Source organism: Mus caroli, chromosome 11, assembly GCF_900094665.2.
Source record: "Mus caroli chromosome 11, CAROLI_EIJ_v1.1, whole genome shotgun sequence".
In the NCBI taxonomy this organism is placed as follows: Eukaryota; Metazoa; Chordata; class Mammalia; order Rodentia; family Muridae; genus Mus; species Mus caroli.
The window spans coordinates 96,751,673-96,776,116 of record NC_034580.1 but is presented as its reverse complement, the minus strand read 5'-3'; the positions used below and the strand labels follow the sequence as shown (position 1 = coordinate 96,776,116).

The 24,444-nt window shown below is 50.0% G+C and overlaps 2 protein-coding genes across 7 annotated transcripts in view; one reads left to right on the top strand and one right to left on the bottom strand.

Moving 5' to 3' along the window:
- Positions 1–16,553, top strand: part of Stat3 (signal transducer and activator of transcription 3) — a 53,513-nt gene extending 36,960 nt beyond the window's left edge. The window contains exons 11-24 of one of the 4 annotated variants that reach the window (XM_021178400.1): positions 576–635; positions 4,540–4,569; positions 4,662–4,755; positions 4,866–4,913; positions 6,943–7,026; positions 8,145–8,243; positions 8,364–8,499; positions 9,026–9,078; positions 9,299–9,393; positions 9,481–9,620; positions 9,992–10,201; positions 13,416–13,458; positions 13,753–13,865; positions 14,594–16,553. In XM_021178400.1, the coding sequence (XP_021034059.1) occupies positions 576–635; positions 4,540–4,569; positions 4,662–4,755; positions 4,866–4,913; positions 6,943–7,026; positions 8,145–8,243; positions 8,364–8,499; positions 9,026–9,078; positions 9,299–9,393; positions 9,481–9,620; positions 9,992–10,201; positions 13,416–13,458; positions 13,753–13,865; positions 14,594–14,649 (1,261 nt within the window). In that variant the 3' untranslated portion in view covers positions 14,650–16,553. Of the gene's footprint in view, positions 1–575; positions 636–4,539; positions 4,570–4,661; positions 4,756–4,865; positions 4,914–6,942; positions 7,027–8,144; positions 8,244–8,363; positions 8,500–9,025; positions 9,079–9,298; positions 9,394–9,480; positions 9,621–9,991; positions 10,205–13,415; positions 13,459–13,752; positions 13,866–14,593 lie in introns of all 4 variants that reach the window. The other 3 variants (XM_021178401.1, XM_021178399.1, XM_021178402.2) reach the window with 3 other exon arrangements.
- Positions 16,554–18,195: 1,642 nt separating this feature from the next.
- The window catches only part of LOC110304461 (signal transducer and activator of transcription 5A), a 33,853-nt gene continuing 27,604 nt past the window's right edge, over positions 18,196–24,444 (bottom strand). For 2 of the 3 annotated variants that reach the window (XM_021175892.1, XM_021175893.1), the window contains exons 13-20: positions 24,004–24,096; positions 23,533–23,739; positions 22,915–23,009; positions 22,688–22,818; positions 22,100–22,255; positions 21,501–21,552; positions 21,124–21,228; positions 18,196–19,496 (exon numbers count right to left, since the gene is read on the bottom strand). In XM_021175892.1, coding sequence (XP_021031551.1) covers positions 19,334–19,496; positions 21,124–21,228; positions 21,501–21,552; positions 22,100–22,255; positions 22,688–22,818; positions 22,915–23,009; positions 23,533–23,739; positions 24,004–24,096 — 1,002 coding nt within the window. In that variant the 3' untranslated portion in view covers positions 18,196–19,333. The remainder of the gene's footprint in view (positions 19,497–21,123; positions 21,229–21,500; positions 21,553–22,099; positions 22,256–22,687; positions 22,819–22,914; positions 23,010–23,532; positions 23,740–24,003; positions 24,097–24,444) is intronic. The other variant, XM_021175894.2, reaches the window with a different exon arrangement.

The following is a 24,444-nucleotide window of genomic DNA, read 5'->3' as shown; positions in this document are numbered from 1 at the left end:
TTTGATTGATGTCCAGTCCTCTTCCCTGAGGACTTTAAGGGAAGGAAGGTTCTGTGGTGCCATAGCTGAGGGGCCCCATTGGGTGAGAGGGGAAGCCCACTCCTCACCTGGCCCAGAACACGTGCAGTATTTCTCTTTGAATGTTTTTTATTGCCTTCCCGTGAGAAGTCTCTTACAACTTGCTTCACATTCTTAGGCACCTCAGGACTTTCTAGCTGAAGGGTTAGTGTTCACCTTTAATGTCAGAGATGACTCGGTGCGGAAGTAGAATTTGGGTTTGTAAAAATAATGTGTGTGTGTGTGTGTGTGTGTATGCATGTGTGCGTGTGTGTATTTTTCATCTAGATAGGTCTTTGTAGCTCTGGCTGGCCTGGAACACTCTCTGTAAACCAGACTGGCTTGAACCCAGAGATTAACCTCCCTCTGCCTCCCAAGTGCTGGGATTAAAGGCGTGCACCACCATGCTCAGCAATATTTTTACGTCTTAGGAATTGAAGTATTCGGGGGTTTATATTTTTTTAAACGAGATCAAGGTAGGGAGCCTACTAACTTTCCTTGACTATATTTTTTAATAGGTTGCTGGTCAAATTTCCTGAGTTGAATTATCAGCTTAAAATTAAAGTGTGCATTGATAAGTAAGTATTCTTTATGTGTGTGTATGTATGTGTATAATTTTTATTATTTAAAAGCAACTGTTAAATTTATGCTTTGCTCATATTCTTCCCTTCCCCCAAGTACATCCAGATCTCCTACTCCTGCACTCACCCAACTTTCTCAAAAAACAAAACAAAATAAAAAAAAAAAAAACAACCAAAACCCCAATACAACAAAATCCCCAAAAGACTGAGAACAAAATACAACACCCAAAAAGAAAAGAGATGGAACTAAAACCGTGACTAAATAAGAGCATGCACAACAAACTATTTGTTGGTCAACTGTCCTGCTCACGAGACCCGCACTGAGTGGTTGACAAAGCCAGTGCTGCTCCCAGCAGCCCCATTGCCAATCTTTCACCCTAGTGGTGGGTTTACATTCATTCATTCATTTTTTTAATGTAACAAAATAAAATATAACAAAGCAAAACAAAGGCTATGACATCCAAGTTGGACGAGACAAACCAACAGGAGGAAAAGAACCCAAGAGAAGGCACAGGAGTCAGTCCCACTCGTTTGCACCCCGGGAATCCCATGAGAACACTACATGGGAAGCCACAATATTAGCACAGAGGCCCTGGTGCAGGCCCGCGCAGGCCCGGGCCATGCTGCTCCAGTCTCTGTGAGTTCATGTGAGCTTTGCTCGTGGTGATTCAGAGGGCCTGTGGTTTTGGTGACCTCTAACCCCTCTGGTTCTTAATGTTTTTTCTGCTGCTTCTTCCTTGGTATTCCCTGAGCTCTGAGGGGAGGGATTTGATGGAGACATCCCATTTAGGGAATGAGTGTTCCAAGGTCTTTCTCTGCATGATGTCTGGCTGTGGGTCTCTGTATTTCTTCCCATCTCTGACAGGAGGACTCTTCTCTGATGATGACTGAGCAAGGCACTGATATCTGAGTCCAGCAGAATGTCACTTGGAGTCATTTTATCGTTTTTTTGTTTTTTTGGTTTTTTTTTTCCTTTCCGTTTATTAGATCAGTACTATTTTGTTTTTCCCTAGGTCCTTGGGTTATCTAGTCTCTGGTTCTTGGCCACCCAAGTCTTGTTGGGTATGAGTTTCATCTTGTATAGTGATCCTTAAGACTCTTGTTGGTTGGTTACTTCCACAGGTGTGTGCCACCATTGCCCTAGCATATCCTGCAGGCAGTACACTTATTACAGATAGAGGTTTGGGGCTGGCTTGCTGTTCACACTTCTCTTTTGATAGCATGGAGAGTACCTTCCTATAACAAAGACTCTGGCATACAGTGGGGGGCTCTATGGAGGCACCAGCTTCACGTGCCCATGTTCAGTGAGTTGTGTAGGTGTTATCCTAAACAGTGGGGCCTTGCTGTCAGTTGTGGAAAGCAACCTATGGTCTTGATAACAGCGTGGATTGTTTGAGGATTCCCTTTGGCCAACAATTCAATTAGATTTAACCCTAACCCGGAAGCTTTATTTGGTGGCAAGAGATCACCAGTTGGGACCCCACCTCTCCCCCATTACTTGGCGATTGAATTTAGATCACCTTCACATATGTGAATGTTTTAGGAGGTTCCTACTGTGCGAGGTTTCGGTGCTACCCCACAGATGCTCCGTAAGTTTTGCCGTCTCCCATTGTTCCCTCCCACCACCAGCTCTCCTCTCCCCTCTGCTTCCCCATTTGCTCCTCCAATTTCAGACCCCTCATCTATCCAGAATCCCTTCTGTTTCTTTTTTCCTAATTAGATCTATTTGTTCTCTGTAGTTCCTTAGTCTATATTTACCCTCTGTGGTTCTTAAGGATTATAGCTTGGTTATCATTGACTTCATGGCTAATATCCATGCATAAGTGAGTACACACCACATTTGTCTTTCTGGGTCTAGGTTACCTCACTCAGGTAGATTTTTTTTTTTTTCTAGTTCCATCTATTTGCCTGCAAGTTTAATTTTTTTTTAGTGGGTGCGTAATACTCCGTATGTAAATGTACCACATTTTCTTTATCCATTCTTCTGTTGAGGGACATCTAGGTTGTTTCCAGCTTCTGGTTAGTATGGAGAGAACAGCAGTGAACGTGATTGAGCAAGTGTCTGTGGTAGGATGAAGCATCCTTTGGGTCTGTGCCCAAGAGTGGTCTAACTGGATCTTGAGGTAGATGGATTCCCGTCTTCCTGAGGAGCGGCCATACTGATTTCCATAGTTGCTGCGTGAGTTTGCATTCCCACCAGCAATATGTGATGGTCGCCCTTACTCCACATCCTCGACAGCATGAGCTGTCACTTGTGTTGCTCTTAACTATCCTGTTAGGCATACGATAGACTCTCATAGCATTGCATGAGATTTGCATTGATTTGCATTCCCTGATCCTAAGGATGTTGGACATTTCTCTGTTTCTCAGCCACTTGGGTTTCCTCTATTAAGAATTTTCTGTTTAGATCCATACCCCATTTCTAACTGGTCTGTATTTTCTTGATATTTATTTTCTTAAAATTCTTTTTGGGAATTTGTCCTCTATTGGATATGTAGTTGGTTTAAAAGAAAAATCCCATTCTGTAGGCTGCCAATAAATATTCTTAAGCCTAACTCTCACTTTCAAATGAGGGATGGAGAAGCAAGAACTTTGACAGACATTGACTTTAGAGATGTCTCCACTCAGGGATCTTCTTTTTGTGAACAGCTGTGTTCAAAAACCTTGCAAACCCTGCCCAGTTTGCCTGAAGCATTGAAAAGTTTGAGTATGTGCAGCTCAGTATTGCATGCTTACCTAGCATGCACGCACGAGGCCTGGGTTCAACTCCCATACTGAAAAATAAACATGTAAATAACGCTTGAAAATATAGTATATGGGAAGAGAACTGGTTTGAAGTTAATAATCTTCTTCCACAAACCCACCAACATATGCTATTTGTAGGTAAAAATATAGCAATGGAAAAGAAATTTTACTTATTTTTATTTTGAGAGAGCGTCTGACTACACAACCCTGGCTGGCCTTGAATTCACAGTGATTCACCTGCCTGTGCTCCCCCAGTGCTAGGATTAAAGGTATTTGACACCATATCTGGCTACGAAGAACTTGTAAAATAGTGTTCTGGAATAAGATAAAGACAGAAATATCATAATATAAAAAGATGGCCTGTCAGAGACAGGCAGCAGTGATCACGTGAGGATAGCATTTCCAGCTGCCTTGTGGGAGGTGGTGTCAGTTTTCGGTAACAACATACCTTTATGGAAAACCCAGCGTGGCTCAGATAATAAGGAAATTCACCACCTGTGAAACTGGAAATGCAGTTGGGGCAAGTACCTAAAGATGAGGTTGGTGACTCACAGGTGTCTTCAGGAACCCTGGATCTTCCGTGCCATCCTTACCGTGACAGCTGTAGACAGGGGTTCCCTTCCAGGTGGTTCCATGGCTGTGGACAGAAGAGCAGCCTAGGCTATTGCCTCCTTGGTCTGACTGAGACAAGGCAGACCAGCTGAGAACAGGCCTTTAATCCCAGCACCCAGGAGGCAGAAGCAGGTGATCTCTGAGTTCAGGTCTACAGAGCAAGTTCCAGGACAGCCAGGAGGGCTACACAGAGTGCTGTCTCGGAAAGCCAACAAAACAGACAAGGCAGACCCTGTCTTCACCTGCTCTGTGGCTTCCTCTGTTCTGATGAATGCAGTGATCGGGGTTCCCCGGAGATAGATGGCTCTGCCATCCCTTACTGAGAGAATGGAGATTTCCTTAGGAAGGGAAAGAAGCTGTGGTTAGGCCCCCAGCTAAGGCTGCTGTTTAAGTGCATACAGAGTTGTGTTTCACACGGAAATGTAACTGAACATCTAAAGGCATGCTCCATCAGAGAAGGTTGACAGGTAGTCGGAGTAGGTTCTGGAAAGAAAGAGGGGCTCTAATCTCAGCTTTTATTAACCCTTGTCTGTGTTCTTTACAGAGACTCTGGGGATGTTGCTGCCCTCAGAGGGTAAGTTGGGCCTCCTTTTGTTCTCTCTCATCCAACTTTACCCTCTGGCTACTCAACGCTCACTGTGTGTTGGTTTTTCTCCCATGATTCAGGTCTCGGAAATTTAACATTCTGGGCACGAACACAAAAGTGATGAACATGGAGGAGTCTAACAACGGCAGCCTGTCTGCAGAGTTCAAGCACCTGGTCGGTTGTCCGAGGGGAGAGGAGGCGGCACAGGCCAAGTAGCAGAGGTGGGGGGAAAGACTGGCACAGCCTCAAGTGACACTTGCTTCCTTCTTCCTCCTTTCTTCCAGACCCTTAGGGAGCAGAGATGTGGGAATGGAGGCCGTGCCAATTGTGATGTAAGTTTTGTTCAGGCTAAAAGCAAGTGTTTTCTTTCTTTGAGGAAGAAAGAGAATGCTAGCGCTCTCTCTCTCTCTCTCTTTCTCTCTCTCTCTCTCCAACCCAGAATTAAAACTTTAACCCACTACTTCAGATGTTTGTCCTTTAGAAAAGTTGGTGGCTCTGAGCCAGGGTGACATGCTCGGAAGTCACGGGTGCTGTGGAGTTTTCTAGCGAGGAACATTTCCCTGCGTGTTGGGGAGTTGGCTCCCTTTCCGCAGTGGGAAGTCCCTCGCCAAGCTGTTACCCACACCCATCTGGTAGAAAAGAAGTTTCCACATTGCCTGGGGCTTCCCAGAGTCCCTTGCTACCACCTGCCAGCTGGCTCCCTTTTCAGTGCTTGGTGAGACAAAAGGAAGACATCAAGTCAGCCAGTCAGAGCTAAACAGAAAAAAAAATTAAAAAAAAAAAAAAAAAAACAACCAAACAGTGCTCAGGAGCTGAGACAGGGGAGTTGTGAGTTTGAGATCATTCTGTCCTTCGGCATATACATGTAAAAGAGCTGGAGATTCATTCCTGAGAATTCATCAGTAATTTGTGTACTAATTGATGAGGGTCTGTGGTCCCGTGCAGGTCCCAGTTCTTCTTTCAGAGCTGTAGAGTATTCCACTGTCTACACCACAGCTCATGACCACAGGGAGCCACATTGTTTGACTGCCTGTGTGGCACTGAAGGTTGTCACAGTCACTTTAGAAAGTGACTTGGCATAAAAATGAGCACACCCTGTAAACCGGCAGTTCCAGTCTTAGGAATTAACAGTTAAGAAAGCTTTGCATAGGTGAACTAAGGACAGATAACACAGTCACAGCCATTGGTCATTGACACAGCTCAGATCCCTCAGCACTGGGGTCATGAGCTGTGGTGTAGGCAGTGGAATATACTACAGCTCTGAAAGAGGAACTGGGACCTGCCCGGGATCACAGACCCTCATCAAGGTGGAGGCGAGGGGGGGGGGGTTTCAGGAGCAGGAACACACAGAGTGCAGTTCACTGTGTGAAGTACACATTCTTGGAGAAACAACCACGAACATGGTTGGGAGGAGCTGGAAGACAGCAGAGACCAAGACACAGCAAAGTGCAGAGAAGGGGGATTCACCTGGGGAATCTCAGTGATAATGGCAACTTATGTGGGATGATAAGGCTAGGCTGTAGCTCAGTGTTGGGGTGAGTTCAGTGTTCAGTTGCTTAGATGCATGAGACCCTGAGTTTGCTCCCTAGTGCGTATAAAAGGAAGGAGGGAGAGAGAGGAGAAGCCTAAGAAGCCTTCCTTCTTTACTCCTTCCTATTCCCCCTTCTCCCTCCCTCCTTTCCTCCCTCCTCTCCTCCCTCCTTCCCTTTCTCCCTCCTCCTTCTCCCTCCCTCCCTCCTTTTCTCTTCCTCCCTCCCCTCCCTTCTTCTTCCTCCCTCCCCTCCCTTCCTCCTTCCCTTTCTCTTTCTCTCCCCCTCCCTCCTTCACCCTCCTCCTTCCTCCCTCCTCCTTCCTTCTCTCCACCTCCCTCCTTCCCCCTTCCTTCCTCCCTCTTTCCCTTCCTTCCTTCCTTCCTTCCTTCCTTCTTTCCTTCCTTCCTTCCTTCCTTCCTTCCTTCCTTCCTTCCTTCCTTCCTTCCTTCCTTCCTTCCTTCCNTGTGTTTGTGTATGGTCGCACATGTATGATGATGTGAGTGTCGAGGTCAAGGGCCACTTGGAGGACTAGTTTCTTATTCCACCAAGTGGGTCCCAGGGATGAGGCTCGGGTTGGCAGGCAGATGCCCTTGCCCACTGAGCCATCTTGCTGGCCCTCAAATAAGGACGTAAGCTGGGTGGCTTATCCTTGGATGCTCATTGCATTGTTATTCTTCGTGCCTTGAATGTGTATTGTAAGATATGGTTATGCACTATGCAGTGCATATGAAGGTCAGGCTGAGGATCATGTCCTTGGGTCTTTGGGTGGAAGACAGAGGACAGAGTTGTATCCCTGCCAGTGTCTCTGAGAGACCTTATGTTGTTGCAGGCCTCCTTGATTGTGACTGAGGAGCTGCACCTGATCACCTTCGAGACGGAGGTGTACCACCAAGGCCTCAAGATTGACCTAGAGGTGAGGCCTTCCCAGAACCAGGCGGCTGGTGTGCAGGGGTGCGTGTGCTGGGAGGCCAGGACAGAACACCTGCCGGGACGGTGGCTGTCTGCCCAGCCTGGATTTGTTTCTCATTATCTATCTCAGAAACGTCCCTGAGAGCCACCCTGTCCCCAAGAGTAAAGTTTTGCTTGAGTACCTGTTATGAAAATCTATATTAGTGATTGTTTAGAATCGATTTGATGAAGTTTGGGCAAGTGGGTCTTAGTAGCCGCCATTTAGATTTTATTTTCCTGCTTGCTTGCTTGCTTGTTTCCTTCCTTAAAGATTTATTTATTTTATGTATGTGAGTACACCATTACTCTCTTCAGACACACCAGAAGAGGGAATTAGATTCCATTACAGATGGTTGTGAGCCACCATGTAGTTTCTGGGAATTGAACTCAGGACCTCAGGAAGAATAGTCAGTGCTCTTAACTGATAGGCCATCTCTCCAGCCCCTGTTTTCCATCTTTCTTGATCTTATTAAGTTTAGACCTGGAAAAGCAGACATCCTTAGGTTTGATGTCTAACACCTCAGCTTCATGGAAAGACGCAGGTTGTTTGGCGGTGGCCTTCCAGGTCCGTCTCTGGAGTCGGGCTGAGGGCCTGGGTTATGGGTTAGTGTTAGTTGTGTGTTTGTTTGTTTTTTAAAGATTTACTTATTTATTTATTATGAGTACACTGTGGCTGCCTTCAGACACTCCAGAAGAGGGAGTCAGATCTTTTTATGGATGGTTGTGAGCCACTATGTAGTTGCTGGGATTTGAACTCGGGACCTTTGGAAGAGCAGTCAGTGCTCATAACTGCTGAGCCATCTCTCCAGCCCTAGTGTTAGTCTTTAGGGCCTGACTTTGAACAAGTCACTGATGATGTTCAGACATCAGTGCTGATGCAGGCTGGTCCTGATGCAGGCTGGTCCTGATGCAGGCTAGTCTTTCTCCTCTCGGTGTTCTTGCTCCAGCCTGCACTCGCCGTGAGGGGTGGCCGTGGTGTGATTTTTAATTCTAACCTATTGAGATGCAGGTGACGAGGGTTGGGAGCTGTGAGAGCCCAGCTGTCCCACTAAGTCATTCACCGTCTGTCCCCATACTCTACAGACCCACTCCTTGCCAGTTGTGGTGATCTCCAACATCTGTCAGATGCCAAATGCTTGGGCATCAATCCTGTGGTATAATATGCTGACCAATAACCCCAAGGTGAGTTTCCCACCCCCAACCCCTCTCTGAAATCCCTGAACCTTGCTGCTTCTCCGCCCCCGGTGCAGGCTGTCGGTGTCACTCTCTCATCCAAGTGAACAAATGTGTTCTTTTCAATAGAACGTGAACTTCTTCACTAAGCCGCCAATTGGAACCTGGGACCAAGTGGCCGAGGTGCTCAGCTGGCAGTTCTCGTCCACCACCAAGCGGGGGCTGAGCATCGAGCAGCTGACAACGCTGGCTGAGAAGCTTCTAGGTTGACAGCTTCAGACATGTCTGCTCTGGGGGGGGGGGGGTCATTCAGTCGGGGTCCCCATGTCAGCCTAGGGCAAGGCACCATGCCAGGACCAGGTTGCTAAGTGTGTTTGAAGAACATGTTTCTTTCTTTAAAAAGCAATAGACACGAGTTTTAAATTTTTTCTCCTCCTTTAAAAAAATATCTGGACTGAAAGTAACTTTGACCTGTGCTCCTACCAAAAAAAAAAAAAAAAAGGCTCCTGACCCCAGCTGCCAGCTTTGTCACTGTGTGTTGCCAGTTCTCAGACCACACAAGGCAAGGACGAGCAGGGGCCCAACAGGACATCTGTGCTGGCCTAATCTAGGGACAGCTGTTGGGCTTGGGTGTGGGGGGGCATGTGTGTGCACACGAGCACACACATGCCCCCACAACCGTGGCACACACCCTGTAAGTACATGTAAGCAAATGCATGGCCTTTCTGTAAATGCTGCTTAAGACATAGCTTTGGCCAAGGCTGAAATTCGGTTGTTTTTTTCTCTTCCAGGGCCTGGTGTGAACTACTCAGGGTGTCAGATCACATGGGCTAAATTCTGCAAAGTAAGTGATCCTGTTGACTCCCTCAGTTAGGAGGTCGGTGTGGGGTGCTCATTCGTAAGGTGGTTGTGAGGGGCACGGATACTCAAAGCCCAGGACCCCTTTCTCCAGCTGCTGTCAGGAGCTGCCTGAGGACAGAGGAACCTGAGGGTATAAGAAGGCCCTGGCAGGAAAGGGCTGGGCCGCGTGGTGGTGGACTCGGCTTTCCCATTCTTTTCTCCAGGAAAACATGGCTGGCAAGGGCTTCTCCTTCTGGGTCTGGCTAGACAATATCATCGACCTTGTGAAAAAGTATATCTTGGCCCTTTGGAATGAAGGGTAAGGTTAAACTCTGCAGTAAGGCTGCCCGGTGTAACCGAGTCACCTGCTCCCAGCAGGCCTGTGACTGCTTGTCCTTGGCTGCAGGTACATCATGGGTTTCATCAGCAAGGAGCGGGAGCGAGCCATCCTAAGCACAAAGCCCCCGGGCACCTTCCTACTGCGCTTCAGCGAGAGCAGCAAAGAAGGAGGGGTCACTTTCACTTGGGTGGAAAAGGACATCAGTGGTAAGAACGCTTGCCTCCTGTCTCACTTGCTCCACCTGCTGGCCACTGGCAGCACCGGGCTGCTTCATGTTCTGGGTACTACTGCCCCCTGAAGGGCAGAGAGGGCCTGTGCCTCCTGAAGGGGTGGCCTGCCAGTTTGTCCTGTTCACTCATTTGGCTAACATTTGTGTAGAAAAGTGTGATTGAAATCTTACTTCTGTTATTCCCTTTCCTGCCTACCCTGTTAATACATTTGCGGCAGGTGTTTTTGCCTATGAGCCAGCTGGATCTCTACAAGCCCGCCAGAATATTGCCTCAGTTCCAAGTCACTGGGCAGGGCATTGACTCCAGCACTCCACTGGCATAATCTCTCCTTCCATGGTCCATGACAGGCAAGACCCAGATCCAGTCTGTAGAGCCATATACCAAGCAGCAGCTGAACAACATGTCATTTGCTGAAATCATCATGGGCTATAAGATCATGGATGCGACCAACATCCTGGTGTCTCCACTTGTCTACCTCTACCCTGACATTCCCAAGGAGGAGGCATTCGGAAAGTACTGTAGGCCCGAGAGCCAGGAGCACCCCGAAGCTGACCCAGGTAGTTGTTGACTTTCCATGGTTTTGTCTTCCTTCCTAGTGAGAAAGTACGCATCCTTGGAGAGACAAGGACATGACTGAGTATCTTGTGGGAGCAGGGCTTGGTGATTCCTTCTTTTGGGAAAGAGTGGTTTATGGGGTGCCTTGACAGGATGACTAACTCAGTATTCAAGAGGAGGACAGAATCAGCCATCAGGGAGCTTGGAAGTCTGAAGATGAAAATAGTATCTCTCCCTCTTCCTCTCTTCTCCCTTTCCATCTCCCCCTCCCTCCCACCCCGCCATGTTAACACACTAGAAAGAGAAATGAAGGCAGGTCTCTCTGGTGTTTCTCCAGTCAGTGGGTTCCAGAAGACCTGAGACAGATTTGAGTCCAGCATGCTTTGCTGTCCTGAGTGAGCAGTGCCAGGAGTCTGAAGAAAGGCTTTCTGGGGCAGTGGCTGTTGGCAGCCTGGGGCAGAGCTGACATCAAGCTGGAGGTGTTGACGTTCCAGAGTTGATGACTGGAGGGAATGTGGACTTGGCATTTAGAAACAAGATGCATCTACTCTGTGGGAGTGCGTGTGGCTGTAAATCAGCATTTCTCAGCCTTTCACGGGGCGCCTGAGACTATAGGAAAACAGAGATTTCCATTATGATTCATAACTGTAGCAAAATTACAGCTATGAAGTAGCAATAAAAATAATGTTATGGTTGGGGTCACCAGAACATGCGGAGCTGTATTAAAGGGTCGTAGCATTCAGAAGGTTGAGAACCGCTGGTATAAATTATATGAAAAATAGAAATTATGTTGTGTTAAGTCTGTAGTGTCTGGGGCTGTCCCAGCGTAAAGAGTCAGAGGTGTCTGGTCTGAAGCCATTTCAAACTTGTTGCATTGACTCTGCCTCTGTCCTCATGCTGGTGAGGAGTCTGGTTTTCTAAGACTGTTGTTGATCATTGCACATGCTGAGCTCTGAGGTGCCCTGTGTGAGCCAGCCTACTTGCTCTGAAGTACTGTGTGTGAGCCAGCCTACTTGCTCTGAAGTACTGTGTGTGAGCCAGGTTCCTTGCTCTGAGGTGCCCTGTGTGAGCCGGACTCCTTGCTCTGAGGTGCCCTGTGTGAGCCGGACTCCTTGCTCTGAGGTGCCCTGTGTGAGCTGGGCTTCTTGCTCTGAGGTGCCCTGTGTGAGCCAGCCTCCTTGCTCTGGTGTTTTTCACCAACCACTTCTGTTCACATAGCACCTGTGCACAGCTCCCCCTGGCTCTGCCCGCCATTCTTGGAGGAGTCACTTGTTGACGGTTACTTTCCTTTCCCTTTGTTCTGCCGTTGAGTTCTCTTCATTCTGTGGAGGAGTTCAGCTCTCACTTCCTGTCTGTCCCTTATCTCTGCTTCCACCTTGCCTTCAGTTGGAAGATCTGTTTATCAGTCCCTCTCACACTAGGCTTTGTTCTTTTCACAGAGGACTTTGAAGTCCGAGCACTGATCCTTTTGACTAATTTTGCTTTCAAGATCCAGGCCCCTGGTCAGGCATCCACCTCCATCACCATCCCTGTGTAGGCTGCCCAGAGACATTTCTCAGGGGCAAGGCCTGGGCATGAGAAAGGAGCCCACTGCTTGACGGGCTTGCCTGTGAGCCTAGGGAGAGTGCACTGGGGCTCCGGAGCCCGATGATGGGAGGGTAGGGGGTTCAGATGATCCCCTTAGGGAGGTGAGCCTGTATGTCTCCGTCCTCTGCCCCTGCTACAGGAGTATTACAGTAGAGACCTCCCCTGGAGCCTCGTCCTGGATCTTCCTTGTCTGTCAGGAGGCTGTACCCTGTGCTCCTCTGGAGGGATTTTGAGCAAGTTCACCAGGCAGGAACAGGATGTTCCTTCTCTCTTCCATCTCCAGTCTGTGTCCCGCACTCCTACCTCCGGTCAGGTCAAAGAATATTTCTCTCTTGACCACTGGAGAATGAAAGTCTTCTCTCCTCCTTTCTAACTTATTGTATATGCATGCGTGTGTGTGTGTGTGGGGTCCTTGTTGGAGGACCTTGAGGGTGTCAGCTCTCTCCTTCCACCATGTAGTCCCTGGGGACAGAGCTCAGGTCGTCAGGCTTGGTGACAGATGACTTTAGCACTAAGCCATCTCCCCGATCCCCTCTGTCTCTTTAGGGTGACAGTTCTCACTCTAGAGACCTTTTCTAGAACTGTAGGCAGCACAGTTGCCTCAGTAATTCCTTTGGTTATGTGCTGAGTTAACCTGTTTCTTGGCCACAAATGAGCTTGCATATTCATCTAAGAGCACTTTCTAATGGCTTCTCCCAGGGGTTTGTCTTGCTGGATGCTTGTAAGCCCCAGTGTTCTGTCTGTGCTTTTCTTAGCCTACCCACACGGCCCCAGGCCCGCTGTGAGTGTTGTTAACTGAACCCCCAGGGCTTCATGCCAGTGTCCCCAGGGCTTCCAGATTTCTTGGCCTAACATTTCAGTCCTCACATTTCCAACATAAACGGCAGAGATGGAAGACAGCCAGTCCTGTCTCTCTCTCTCTGTCCCACACATGAGAGAGATGGCGCCTTAGCCAGGTTTCCTGGCTGTTGCACATGTTCTCGGACCTGGTGTCTTGTCTCCCACTGGCTGGGGTATGTTTTCCTGCTTGGAAGTGGCTTTGGAGCCTCCAGCACGTAAGCATTTAGTCCTGTTGGTGTCTGGGCTGGTCATCAAACAGGGAAGTCAATTCACAAGTGTGACCAGGTCACAGGAGAAGCCTAATGCTACACAAAGATGGTTGGTCGCTCAGGCAGGGTGGAGAAGGACGCACAAGAGTTGGCGGTAGGCCGGGCAGTGGTGGCGCACGCCTTTAATCCCAGCACTTGGGAGGCAGAGGCAGGTGGATTTCTGCGTTCGAGCCCAGCCTGGTCTACAGAGTGAGTTCCAGGACAGCCAGAGCTACACAGAGAAACCCTGTCTCCAAAAAAAAAAAAAAAGAGTTGGTGATAGCCTGGGTAGAGGTGGGGCAGGTGTCTCTGCAGAAGTCTTTGCAGCTCAGGAAATTCTATGGAAGAGATAGAACTTCAAACTGCAAGACTGGATGTCAAGCAGCATGTGATGAGGGAGGACAGCCCTAAGAGCTGGGATTCGGTGTCTGGGCAGTCTCTGTAAGGTTGGCTCACGCTGTCTGGGAGAGGCAGGAGGATTCCTCTTGCATGTTCTCAAAGCAAGTCACAATCCATTAAAGCCCGGGTTTCCTCTCTGCAGGTGCTGCCCCGTACCTGAAGACCAAGTTCATCTGTGTGACACCGTAAGTGGCTGCCCTTCCCAGTTTCGCATTTATTTCTAGTGTCCTAGTGTCCTCAGTTGTCCCCAGGAATAGGGAGGACATGGGGTGAGAGTTACTGTGAAGGGCTGGTAGCTGCTGGGCTTGTTTAGTGCTCAGAGTGACCTTGTGTGTTTAAAAAGCTTGAGTTTTTATTTTTTCTGTTGGAGACCAGAGTTTGATGGCTTGTGTGTGTGTGTTTGTTCTTTTTTTTTTCCCCCTCCATTGTGTCTTGTCAACCTGGCCCTTCCCACTCCTGCCGTCCCCCCTTTCCTACAGAACGACCTGCAGCAATACCATTGACCTGCCGATGTCCCCCCGCACTTTAGATTCATTGATGCAGTTTGGAAATAACGGTGAAGGTGCTGAGCCCTCAGCAGGAGGGCAGTTTGGTGAGTGTTTGGAGGGTCAGGCCCAATTGATGCTTGCCTGTACAGAGCCAGGGCCTGCCATCCACACGGTAGAAATCTGCTCTAGAGCTGGGTGTGGTGGCCCACGCCTGAGGCAGAGGCAGACAGATCCCTGGGAGTTTTGAGGCCAGCCTGGTCTATAAAGTGAGCCCAGGATAGCCGGGGCTCTATTATACAGAGAAAACCAGTCTTGAAAAAACAAAACAAAACAAAACAAAAAAATGGCTCTAGGGCCATGTTCTGCTGTGGAAATGAGCCTCACACACATGCAATTTCCCAGTAGCCACAGTAAAAGCAGTAAGAGACTTTGATAGCTTGGGTAAGCACCAGCGGCACTTCAGCATCTGAGAAGTCATGGAGCTGTCCTCCCCTGTCTGGCCTCTCTACTGAGTCTTTGAAATGGAGTGGCTTTGATGCCTTTGATTTAGGCTAGTCTCAGGTGGCAGTGTGTGGCTAAGGCTACCACACCCAGGGCAGCCTCAGACCCCTGAAAGAGAGAGTGGGGGCTGAGGTGGAGACTGTGCTCTTCTGGGAGGGCAAGGCCTCCTGTGAGGGGCAGGAGGTCTGGCTTTCTGACCTTGTCCATGTCTGAGGGAACAGGAGACTGGCTACTGGTGGTTCCTGAGCCCTGTCTTCCTACAGAGGGATGAGGGTTTGCGAGTCGGCTTTAGTCAGGTAGCTGAACTGACACTCTCTGTGTGTCTCTGCAGAGTCGCTCACGTTTGACATGGATCTGACCTCGGAGTGTGCTACCTCCCCCATGTGAGGAGCTGAAACCGGAAGCTGCAGAGATGTGACTTGAGACACCTGCCCCGTGTTCCACCCCTAAGCAGCCGAACCCCATATCATCTGAAACTCCTAACTTTGTGGTTCCAGATTTTTTTTTTTTAATTTCCTACTTCTGCTATCTTTGGGCAATCTGGGCACTTTTTAAAATAGAGAAATGAGTGAGTGTGGGTGATATACTTTTATGTAAAGAGGAGAGTACCTCTGAGTCTGGGGATGGGGGCTGAGAGCAGGAGGGAGCAAGGGGAACGCCTCCTGTCCTGCCTGCCTGCCCTCCTTTTTCAGCAGCTCGGGGTAGGTTGGTAGACAAGTGCCTCCTGGTGCCCATGGCATCCTGCTGCCCCTCTCTGTGAGCTGATACCCCAGGCTGGGGACTCCTGGCTCTGCACTTTCAACCTTGCTAATATCGACATAGAAGCTAGGACTAAGCCCATAGGTTCCTCTTTAAATTAAAAAAAAAAAATTAAGAATTAAAGGGCAAAACACACTGAAATGGCATAGCCTTTCCATATCAAAGAAAACTCAGTTAACAGCCTCTCCGGTGCTGTCTTCAGGCTGATCATCTATATAAACCCTGAAATGGTCGCAGATCAAATCTGTAAAAGAGATCCGAGAGCTGTGGCTTGGCCTCTGTTTCAAACACAAAAGCTAGAGAGAACCTAGATATCCCTGGGTTTTGTTTACCCAGTATGCTTGTCGGTTGGAGGGGTGAGGTAAGCCAAGGGCACTGGAAAGCCTTTGTCATCACCCTACTCCCTCCCCAACCCAGACTCCAGACCCTGTTTCAGGGTCAGCCTGCCCTGTGGGTGCCTTACTGGGCCTAGGGTCAACCTGCCTTCCTTTCCCACTTGACCTTGCTGGTAGTATGTCCCCTTCCCATGCCCAAAGGCCCCCTGTCCTGCTTCTATTGGGAATCCCTGCCTCAGGACCTTGTGTCGAGAGGGATTGCCTTACAGGTTTGACCCTGCCTCAGACTACAGGCCCTCAGCAAAGCTCAGGGAGTATGGTCCTTATTCTATGCGCTTGGTTCCCAGGGGTATCTGTGACCACAGGGCAAAAGCTGACAGATACTCCAGGTCTGCCCTTCATATGAGTGGTGTATTCTTGGCCTCCCCTGATACTGGCAACTGTCTGCTCCCCATTGGGGCTCCCAGGTGAGGTGGAACACAGTTCCTGCACCTACTGTGGCCTCCATGTCACTTGCTTGCTTCGGTCACTCAGCTTACTCGAACACTGAGTGTTCAAGGCAAGCCTTCCCTGACATAGGGGCATGGCTAGATTCAGTGACTCAAAGCCACCTCATTCAGCTGATCAGTGTCTGTGGAATTGTTTCCTTCCAGTTAACCAGTGTCTGAATTAAGGGCAGTGAGGACATTGTCTCCAAGACAAACTGCTTGCCTTGACCACCCCAGCCTTCTGCTTCGAGACAGTTACTGCTCTCCCACCCCCATCAACGTTCTTTAGTTACACAATAAGCTGAACTTATAAACTGAAAGGGTATTTAGGAAGGCAAGGCTTGGGTATTTTTATGGCTTTCAATCCTGGGGACCCAGGAACAAGGTGAGGGCTTCTCTGGGGCCGGTGTTGTACCTCAGGGGCTCTGGGAAGTCTGTGTGCCTGGGTTAACCACCCATAGTGAGCCCCTGGAATGCCCACTTCCCCTCTCCTTGGCCCCACTTGGCCCCAGCCTCACCCAGCCATGCCTGCAAACTGCTTAGCCTTTCAGTGCAGTGGCTTGTGTTCTGGCCACTGCACTCAGATTCCAATGTATACTTTCTAGTGTAAAAATTTATATTATTGTGGGTTGTTTTTTGTTGTTGTTTGTTTTTGTATATTGCTGTAACTACTTTAACTTCCAGAAATAAAGATTATATAGGAACTGTCTGGCAGTGGGGGATGGCTGGCTGGCGGGACCACCTTTGCCTAGGTTGTGCTTGGAAGAGGCAGAGCCGGGCTAGGAGCACATGAGAATCAAGAGGGGATAGAGCAGCCCAGCTCGGTTGAAGTTCTGTTTGCTTCTCATTCCCGGGGTGATGCAGGCCCCCCACCTTACATCAGCTACCATCCTCCAGAAGAGGTGACCCAGGAGCCAGAGGTCATAGTCCAGTGGCAGGTCAGTGTCAGAGTGGCCTCTTCCCCCTGCCCTCCCAAAGCTGCTGTGTTTGTTCTGGAGTCAGATAAGCTCCCTAATGGAGGGCAGGAGGGCTGGGGTGTAGACCAAGGCCTCTCCTTCCACAGTTGGCCCATTATCACCTTCTTTACAGTTCCACCAGTGAGGACAACTTGCAGCCACTTCTCTGGCTGGTGGCTACAGGGCCCCTGGGCAGTCAGCAATGATAATTGAGGAAAAGGCCACAGACAAGGCGCCTGCTCACAGCACCTCCCACCTACTCCACTCCCTGCTCAGTACCTTGGAGCCCAGCCCAGCACTGGGTGCCTCAGTGAGAGATACCAGCGCCTCCTCTGCAGAGATGGAAGCAGAGATCAGTGTTCTTAGCATGGTTGAGGCAGGGGCAGACCCTGCTTCCAATCCCCAGCTACCCTGCCTGGGATAGGCTGTGAACTGAGCTCCTGTCCCCAAACATGATTGGAACTCTGAGGTAACCTGTCTTACAGTTCCTCGTGCCCCAACCCTCAACCCTCAGTAGTGTGCCCCCCCCTTTTTAAAAATATTTATGTATATGAGTACACTGTAGCTGTACAGATGGTTGTGAGCCACCATGTGGTTGTTGGGAGTTGAATTTGAGGACCTTGGCTGGCTCTGGCCCAAAGAATTATTACTATACACAAGTACACTGTAGCTGTCCTCAGATGTGCCAGAAGAGGGTGTCAGATCTCGTTACGGGTGGTTGTGAGCCACCATGTGGTTACTGAGATTTGAACTCATGACCTTGGAAGAGCAGTCAGTGCTCTTACCCTCTGAGCCATCTCTCAAGCCCAGGAGTGTGCTCTTACTCAGGCTCCAACCCTGAGTCCTGGACTAATTGTACCTGGGTGCCAGAGGTCCAGCTAGGGCAAGTCAGGCCTCTCTCTGTCCTGACCAGCTTCCTTTGCTTTCTCAGTCTATGGCAGCAGTTGGCTGGTATCACCTGCTAGGCTCTGGGAAGAGGCCAGGGGATGAAGGGCTATTGTCCAGGCTCTCTAATGCCCTTGGCCACAGGAAGGTTGGCAGGCACTCTGGCACTGGCCCCTGTGATTGCTTAGGGGGCTGCTGGGGAGGGGTAGCCTGGACTATAGCTTTGCTTTCATTCTTGCACCTTCTTTCCTCAAGCACTTAGACCCCTGCTTTCCTGGGCATGTAGCCCCCCCAACACACACACACACACAGAGAGAGAGAGAGAGAGAGAGAGAGAGAGAGAGAGAGTGCATTGTTTAGCTTTCTGACACTGCTTTAAGGCAGCAGCACCCTTAAGACCACAGCAGAGGGAGCAGAGGTAACTCCAAGCTAAAGTTGGGAACAAAACAACTTCAACTTTAGTGAGAAGCCCATCCATCACACAGCCCAGAAAACCAGGAGGCAGACTGGTAGATTTGCAAAAACCAAACCAACAAAAACTTTATTCAAAAACACTGTTTACATAAATGTTGAGTTCTATGTACAAAATATAAAAAGCATCCCTCTGCTTCCTTCAGAGAGATTGGAAGCCAGGACTCCTAGTCGGCTCCTCCTGGCTGCTCTGTCACAGCCTCCAGGGAAGAGCTGCTGAAGCGATTTCTGAGACCACAACCCATGGTGCGATAGTGCAGGGCCTGTTCCAGGTCTTGCTGCCCAGCAGAGTGGAGCAGACTGAGCGCTCCCCACCCCCTTCCTCAGACGGTGTGTACAGGTTTTGTGTGCTACAAGTTTTTCGCCCCAGGTTTCCTCCTCCCAGACACCCAGTATTCCCCTCCTTTCTGATATAATAAGCAAGGTTGCAAACAGGAAGGAAGAAAGGATGAGGCCACGTATGGTCATGCATGCCTGTAATCCTAGCACTCCAGAAACAGGCAGGAGGATCATTCATGGGTAGCCTGGGATATATGGAGAGACCTTGTCTCATAAAAGCAAAGCAAAAACATACAAAAAAAAAAAAAAAAAAAGGATGAATCCATCTGGAAGGGTGAGGATATCAAATGGAGAAAAGGGATGGTGGGAACATGGACAAGGCCATTAGACTTGAATCCCACGTCCATCCACCCTGGCGCGAGAACTGGCATTCGGCTGTGGCAGCTCTCTGCTGTGTTGAAGGGAACAGCTTAAGCACACCGAGCAAGCACAAAGTCCGCATCCCGTATACACTAAAGTATAAAGGGTTACTAAGATGAACCCCAATCTTCCACCTGTGCACACCGGTCTGGGCGAAGCTTCTAGCTCAGGAGTAAAACTCCAACTTAGTTGCCCTGCCTTTTCTAGAATTTCACTGAAATGGCCATTGGACAGATAAAGGACACCAGAGAAATAGGTTTGTCAGCAATGATAGGTTCAGCTCTTACATGAGAGGCCCCCGGGGCCCTTGAGGTCTGAACAAAAAGGTCACCACCGCTTTAGCCACAGACCAGGAACTGTGGGCAAGGTAGCCCTGTGAAATGTGCAAAGCCATTGTTGGTATGAACAGAGATACTACAACTGACGTGGGCTCCTCACACTGAAGGTGGTTTTCCAAGAGAAGCATGGAGTCCGGCGTTCAGGACAGGGAGCTTCTAGCCGAGGTGAAGAGACCAGCGGGTGGGGAGAGGCGGGCGTCGAGACTGTCCATGGGCCGGCGTAAAAGTTCTTCCACATGCCTGGCGACATCCATGCTCTCATCCAGGTCAAACTCGCCATCTTGGTCAAGGACAGGGTCGGGGCTGGCAAAGAGAGGGATGTTGGAGAAACTGGCAGGTCTCATGGCTCCAACCCTCCATAGAGAGTCCTCAGGCTGTTCCTCACAAAGACCGGAGTCTCCTGAGGACAGGACCCGTGGCAGCCTGGCCTGGAGCTCCCACCAGGCTGGATTGGGGAAGATAATCTACTTCCATTCCACTCTTGCTTCATACCATGATCTCAGGGCATTTCCCCCTTGCCTGCACTTGTAAGACAAGGTGACTGGCCACTCACCTATGACGTTCTTCACTTACATATGCTACCACATCCTTCACGAAACCCCCTCCCCCCGTGGTGGCTTTCAGACACTGACCACCAATCCTCCAAACCATCTTAAGGTGAGAATTAGGAACTAGGAAACTTGTTTGGAGCCACCTGCAGCTAGAATCAGAATCTGGACCTTGGTTGGGTGTGGTAGTGCAGGCTTTTAATCCCAGCTTTCACTTGTAAGGCAGAGACAGGTGATTTCCAGGCCAGCCAGGACTACATAGAGCCTAAGAATCGGAGCATTGAGAATACCATCATGAAGCTCACCCCTCCATACAATACACATCGATAGTAAGAACTGTCAAAGGAGGCTGGGCAGTGCCTGAGTCAAGGGACTGCTTCACACACAAGAGGACTTGAGGTAAGATCTGCAGTGCCTACACAAATATCTGGGTGTGGCAGTGCGTGTCTGTAACCCCAGCACAGGGAGGTGGGGAAGGCAGACACAGGGGGATCTTTGGAACCCATTGGCCAGCCAGCCTAGGCAAATGGGTTTCAGGTTCAGTGAGAGACAGAATCAGAAAATAAGGTGGAAAGTGATTGAGAAATATGTCTGGCATTGACCCCTGGCCTCCGCACGTGTGCATGCTTGTACAGAGCTACATGGACACATAGATCTATACCATATACATAAATGATAATATAGAGGCTGGAGATACGGCTCAATGATGCTTGCCAACAAATCAATCCTGGTGACTTGAGTTCAGTCCTAGAACCCACATAGTGGGAGCGGAGAACTGATTCATGCAAGCTCTCTCTCTCTCTCTCTCTCTCTCTCTCACACACACACACACACACACACACACACACACAACTTAAAACTTTTAAAAAAGAATGTAAGTCTTTGTGATTGCCACGTGCTGTCCAACTGCAGTGTGCTACCTCCCTAATCCCAGGTATCCTACTATCGCTTAGAAAGGACCAACTCTCCCACTCCTTCCTTGTATCCATGCCAACAGAAGCAGCAGCAGCAGCAGTGTCTTACACCCTTCTGACAACCTTACATGTAAAGGTTCCGCATCACGATTCCATTTGATCCTAATCCCAATTCCTCACTCGCACCCCAGGGGAGGTGGGGAGGAACACCTGTTGCCTCTACGTGCACCTAAGAAAATTTTCTCAGGATCATATAAACTGTATCAGAAAGAGGACAGGACTCTTGTTGTCTAGTTCCAAAATGCTCTGCGCGACTGACTTCACCTTCCTATACCTTGGGCAGAGCTACAGCCCGGGCCTGGGTAGAGTCAAATTCAGGGGACCTCTGGATGCTTTTGTACCTCAAGAATCTAGCCTGAGGCCCAGCCCCAGTTTCTCCCCATGAACCCCTGTAAAACCATGACCTACTTGGGTGGGTACATATTGTAGTGAGGTTGAGGGCACACGACTGGGGAAGGAGCCTGGTCCATATAGGTGGCGCTGGCTCCAGCATCTGTGGATGCATTGACAAACCTGCAAAAAAGAAGCAGACCTCGGCCTCAGGGTCCAGAGAGACCAGTGGTACAGATGGCGGGTGGGGGTGGGGGCTTCTAGCATCTTCGTGTCATTTGATCAAAGTGTCCCCATTGGGCTCTGGGACTCAAGTTGCAGGCACGAGGTCCTGGGTGCTATCCCAGGACAGTTGAATCTTTCCTTCTCAAGGGCTTAAGTCACATTTCCCAGTATTGGAGGAAGAAGAGGACAGAGAGGTATCGGGAGCCCCAGAGCTGGCTCTGGACACTTACTCAGGGACCACTTGCTTGATCTGTGGCTTCACGTATCCGTCAACTGCTTTCGCTGCCGGGCAGGGGTGGGGGTAGGAGGGAAGCGCAATGAGCACAACTTGCCCTCAGCCTCCTGCCCACGCTGCCTGGAGCTTTCTGAGGAATGCAATTTCCCTAGGACTTCTGATAAACCCCTGCTAATGGATCCAGCGTGAGGGGCCACTGAGATCCCTGGCTTCAATCCTATCCTCTCTCCTGGTTTCTTTCCTGACCATTTGCATGCCTGCCAAGGAAACAGCTTCAGCAAAATACAAACCCCACCAATGGACCGGGAAGATAATTTAACTTGGGGAGGGTTGTGGGGGGCACAAAAGTGCTGAGAGCTGCGGGTTAGAGGGGCTGAAAAGTAACTCTTCATGGGCGTGGCCCCAGCTCCTCCCTTGGCTCTCGCCTCTTCCTTGGTGGGTGTAGAATTGAGAGGAGCTTTCTGTTCAAGAGAGAAGCAAGCTGGGGCAGGTTTCCCTTTCTCTCTCCTCAGGTGTGCCCTGAAATCCTCCATGCTGAGACCCAAAGCTCATAAAGGAGACGGCCCGGCCAGCCCTCCTGGAAGCAGGACTCACCAAGTACAGGAGTGTAATACTTGGCAAAGACCTCGTCCTTGGGTCGGTCTGGGAACACATAGTTAAGGTAGCTCAGGTCCCCCAGCCGGTCGGCCAGGGACCGAATGGAGAAATCCCGCGTGGTGAATGGCTTTAGATTCCAGAGGTTTCGGTCCGCTGCAAAAGGAGCAATTTGTTCCAAAAGCGCCCCGTCCCAGAGGATCATGGGATTTTAGGAAAAACTGCTTAAAAAAAATTCAGAGCCTTTCTCAGCATGCACTGCAACCCTAGCCTTCCTCCTTCCTCACTCAAGGAAGCTCATGCTGGAACATTCTACTCATCAAACAGCGTGGAAGGGGTGAGGACGGCATGAAACTTGAGGGTCTCACCAGGTGTCTGCTGTCTCTGAAGTCAGTGGTTTTTGGTTCTTGGAGACCAAAAGTCATGTGGAGCCATTTCCCTTCCCTAGCCTCCCATACTTTGAGCTCATTTCCTGCCTCTACTGGAAGTGGGAGCCGGCTAAGGACAGGGGTGCTGATGGATACGGGAGTAAAGAGATGGAAGACAAGAACTTCAAGGGGTTAGAGTGTGGGCAAGATGGGAACTCACGAGAGTCAAACTTCCAAGCAATGGTGATGCCCCCGATTTCCGAGTCGCTGAAGCGCAGCAGGAAGGTCCCGTCCGGCTTGTTGATGAGCAGGTCGTGGGCCTGTTGCTTGTTCACGAAACCCAGGATAGCCCTGGGCGGGTGGTACATGGGACGTCATTGTTGGGTAGGCAGGCACCATTCACAGAACCTTCCACCCGCAGCAGGCCCCCGGGGTCCTGATTCTTACCCATCATTCCAATGGGGCTTATGATGTTTCTTCAGCACCTCCATCACCCCGTCGAACCACTGCCAGAAAGTGTAGTTCCAGCCGGGCAAGTTCTCCTGTGAGCGCCAGGAAACCCCATGTCACAGCAGCTCCCACCACGCCTGCTCCCAACTGCTCAGCAGAGCATGAACTGACCCCCCCCCGCGTCCCCCTACCCCCCCCCCACACACACACTTAAGTCTTTAAGTTTTTACACATGGGGCTATCCTGTGAGTGGGGCAGAAGCTAAGAAGAGTTGTCTGGGCTGGCCAGATCCACCGAGGTCATTTCATGGATAGATGGAGAAAGGGAGGCACCAAAGGCCTCAAAAGTAATGGCAGGCTCGTGAGTGGATCTCAGCTCAGGGCTCCCCTTATCATCCTGCTTCGGGTCACATGGCTGAACTTGATGCCTCATGGTCCCTGTTTGCATTTCTGTGGTCTAAGTGTCAACCCCTCCTGATTATGGGGAGTGTGGTTGGGAGTGGAGGATGGGCTGCTAGCCTCAAGATGGCAGTAGCCTGACTTCAAGAGAAGAAAAAGTCTGACAGGACCCTGGTGCTCTCTGGCAGATAGCTAGCTCTGGTGGCCAGCCTCTCACCCGGTTGAACTGGGACCAGGACACGGACATGCTGTTGTAGTCCTCGAGGTGGTTGCTGCTGATGTTGAACAGTTTCTGTGCCAGGAACACGAGGTTCTCCTTGGTCAAGCCCCGGTTGCTCTGTACTTCAGCCTTGAATTTCATGTTGAGCGCTTCACACAGCTGCGGCCACAGCACCTTGTCAGGCACGGCAAATGGCACTCTGCCCTGAGAGGGAGAGGAAAAAAAAAAGATAAGAAAGGGAAGACTGAGGGAGCTGGAAATGCGTATACACACACACACACACACACACACACACACACACACACCTGAGATATGCTTGAAACCTTGCTAGGCCCTTAGGACCTGCCAGCCAATGGGACAGGCACTCGCCTCACCCTGCCAGCCTCACTGTCTGGCTCAGCTCTGGGGCCTAACCTGAGGACAGTTGTAGGGCTTGCAGGCCAAGGGAGTGAACCCAGAAGAACTCACCGGCTCAGCAAAGGCATTGTCCCACAGCACGGTGGCAGTAGCATTGTGGTCCTGGCTGCCATGGACGATAACAACCACAGGGAGGGACAGGGTCTATGGAGGTCAGAGAGTAAGGGTTGAAGGTTTTCAACACAGTATGCCCTGTGCAGGAGAATCGAGACCCCTGACCCTTATCACAAACCCACCATTCAGCCACAGGCCCTTCCCAACCATTCTAAACATGAGCAAAGCCCAGGCAGCATGTGCGAGGCTTGTTGGCTTATGCTTGGTGTCCCAGTGTCAGGAAGATGGAGGCAGGGCTGTGGAGTCAAGGCTGGCTAGGCTATATAGCACAGCTTTGCTCTAAAGCAAAACTACAGAGCCCCGAGGGTATATTTCTTCTTAGCCTATTGCCCAAGTAATTGCTGAACCCAGCTGCAAATCTACAGAGGTACACGGGGC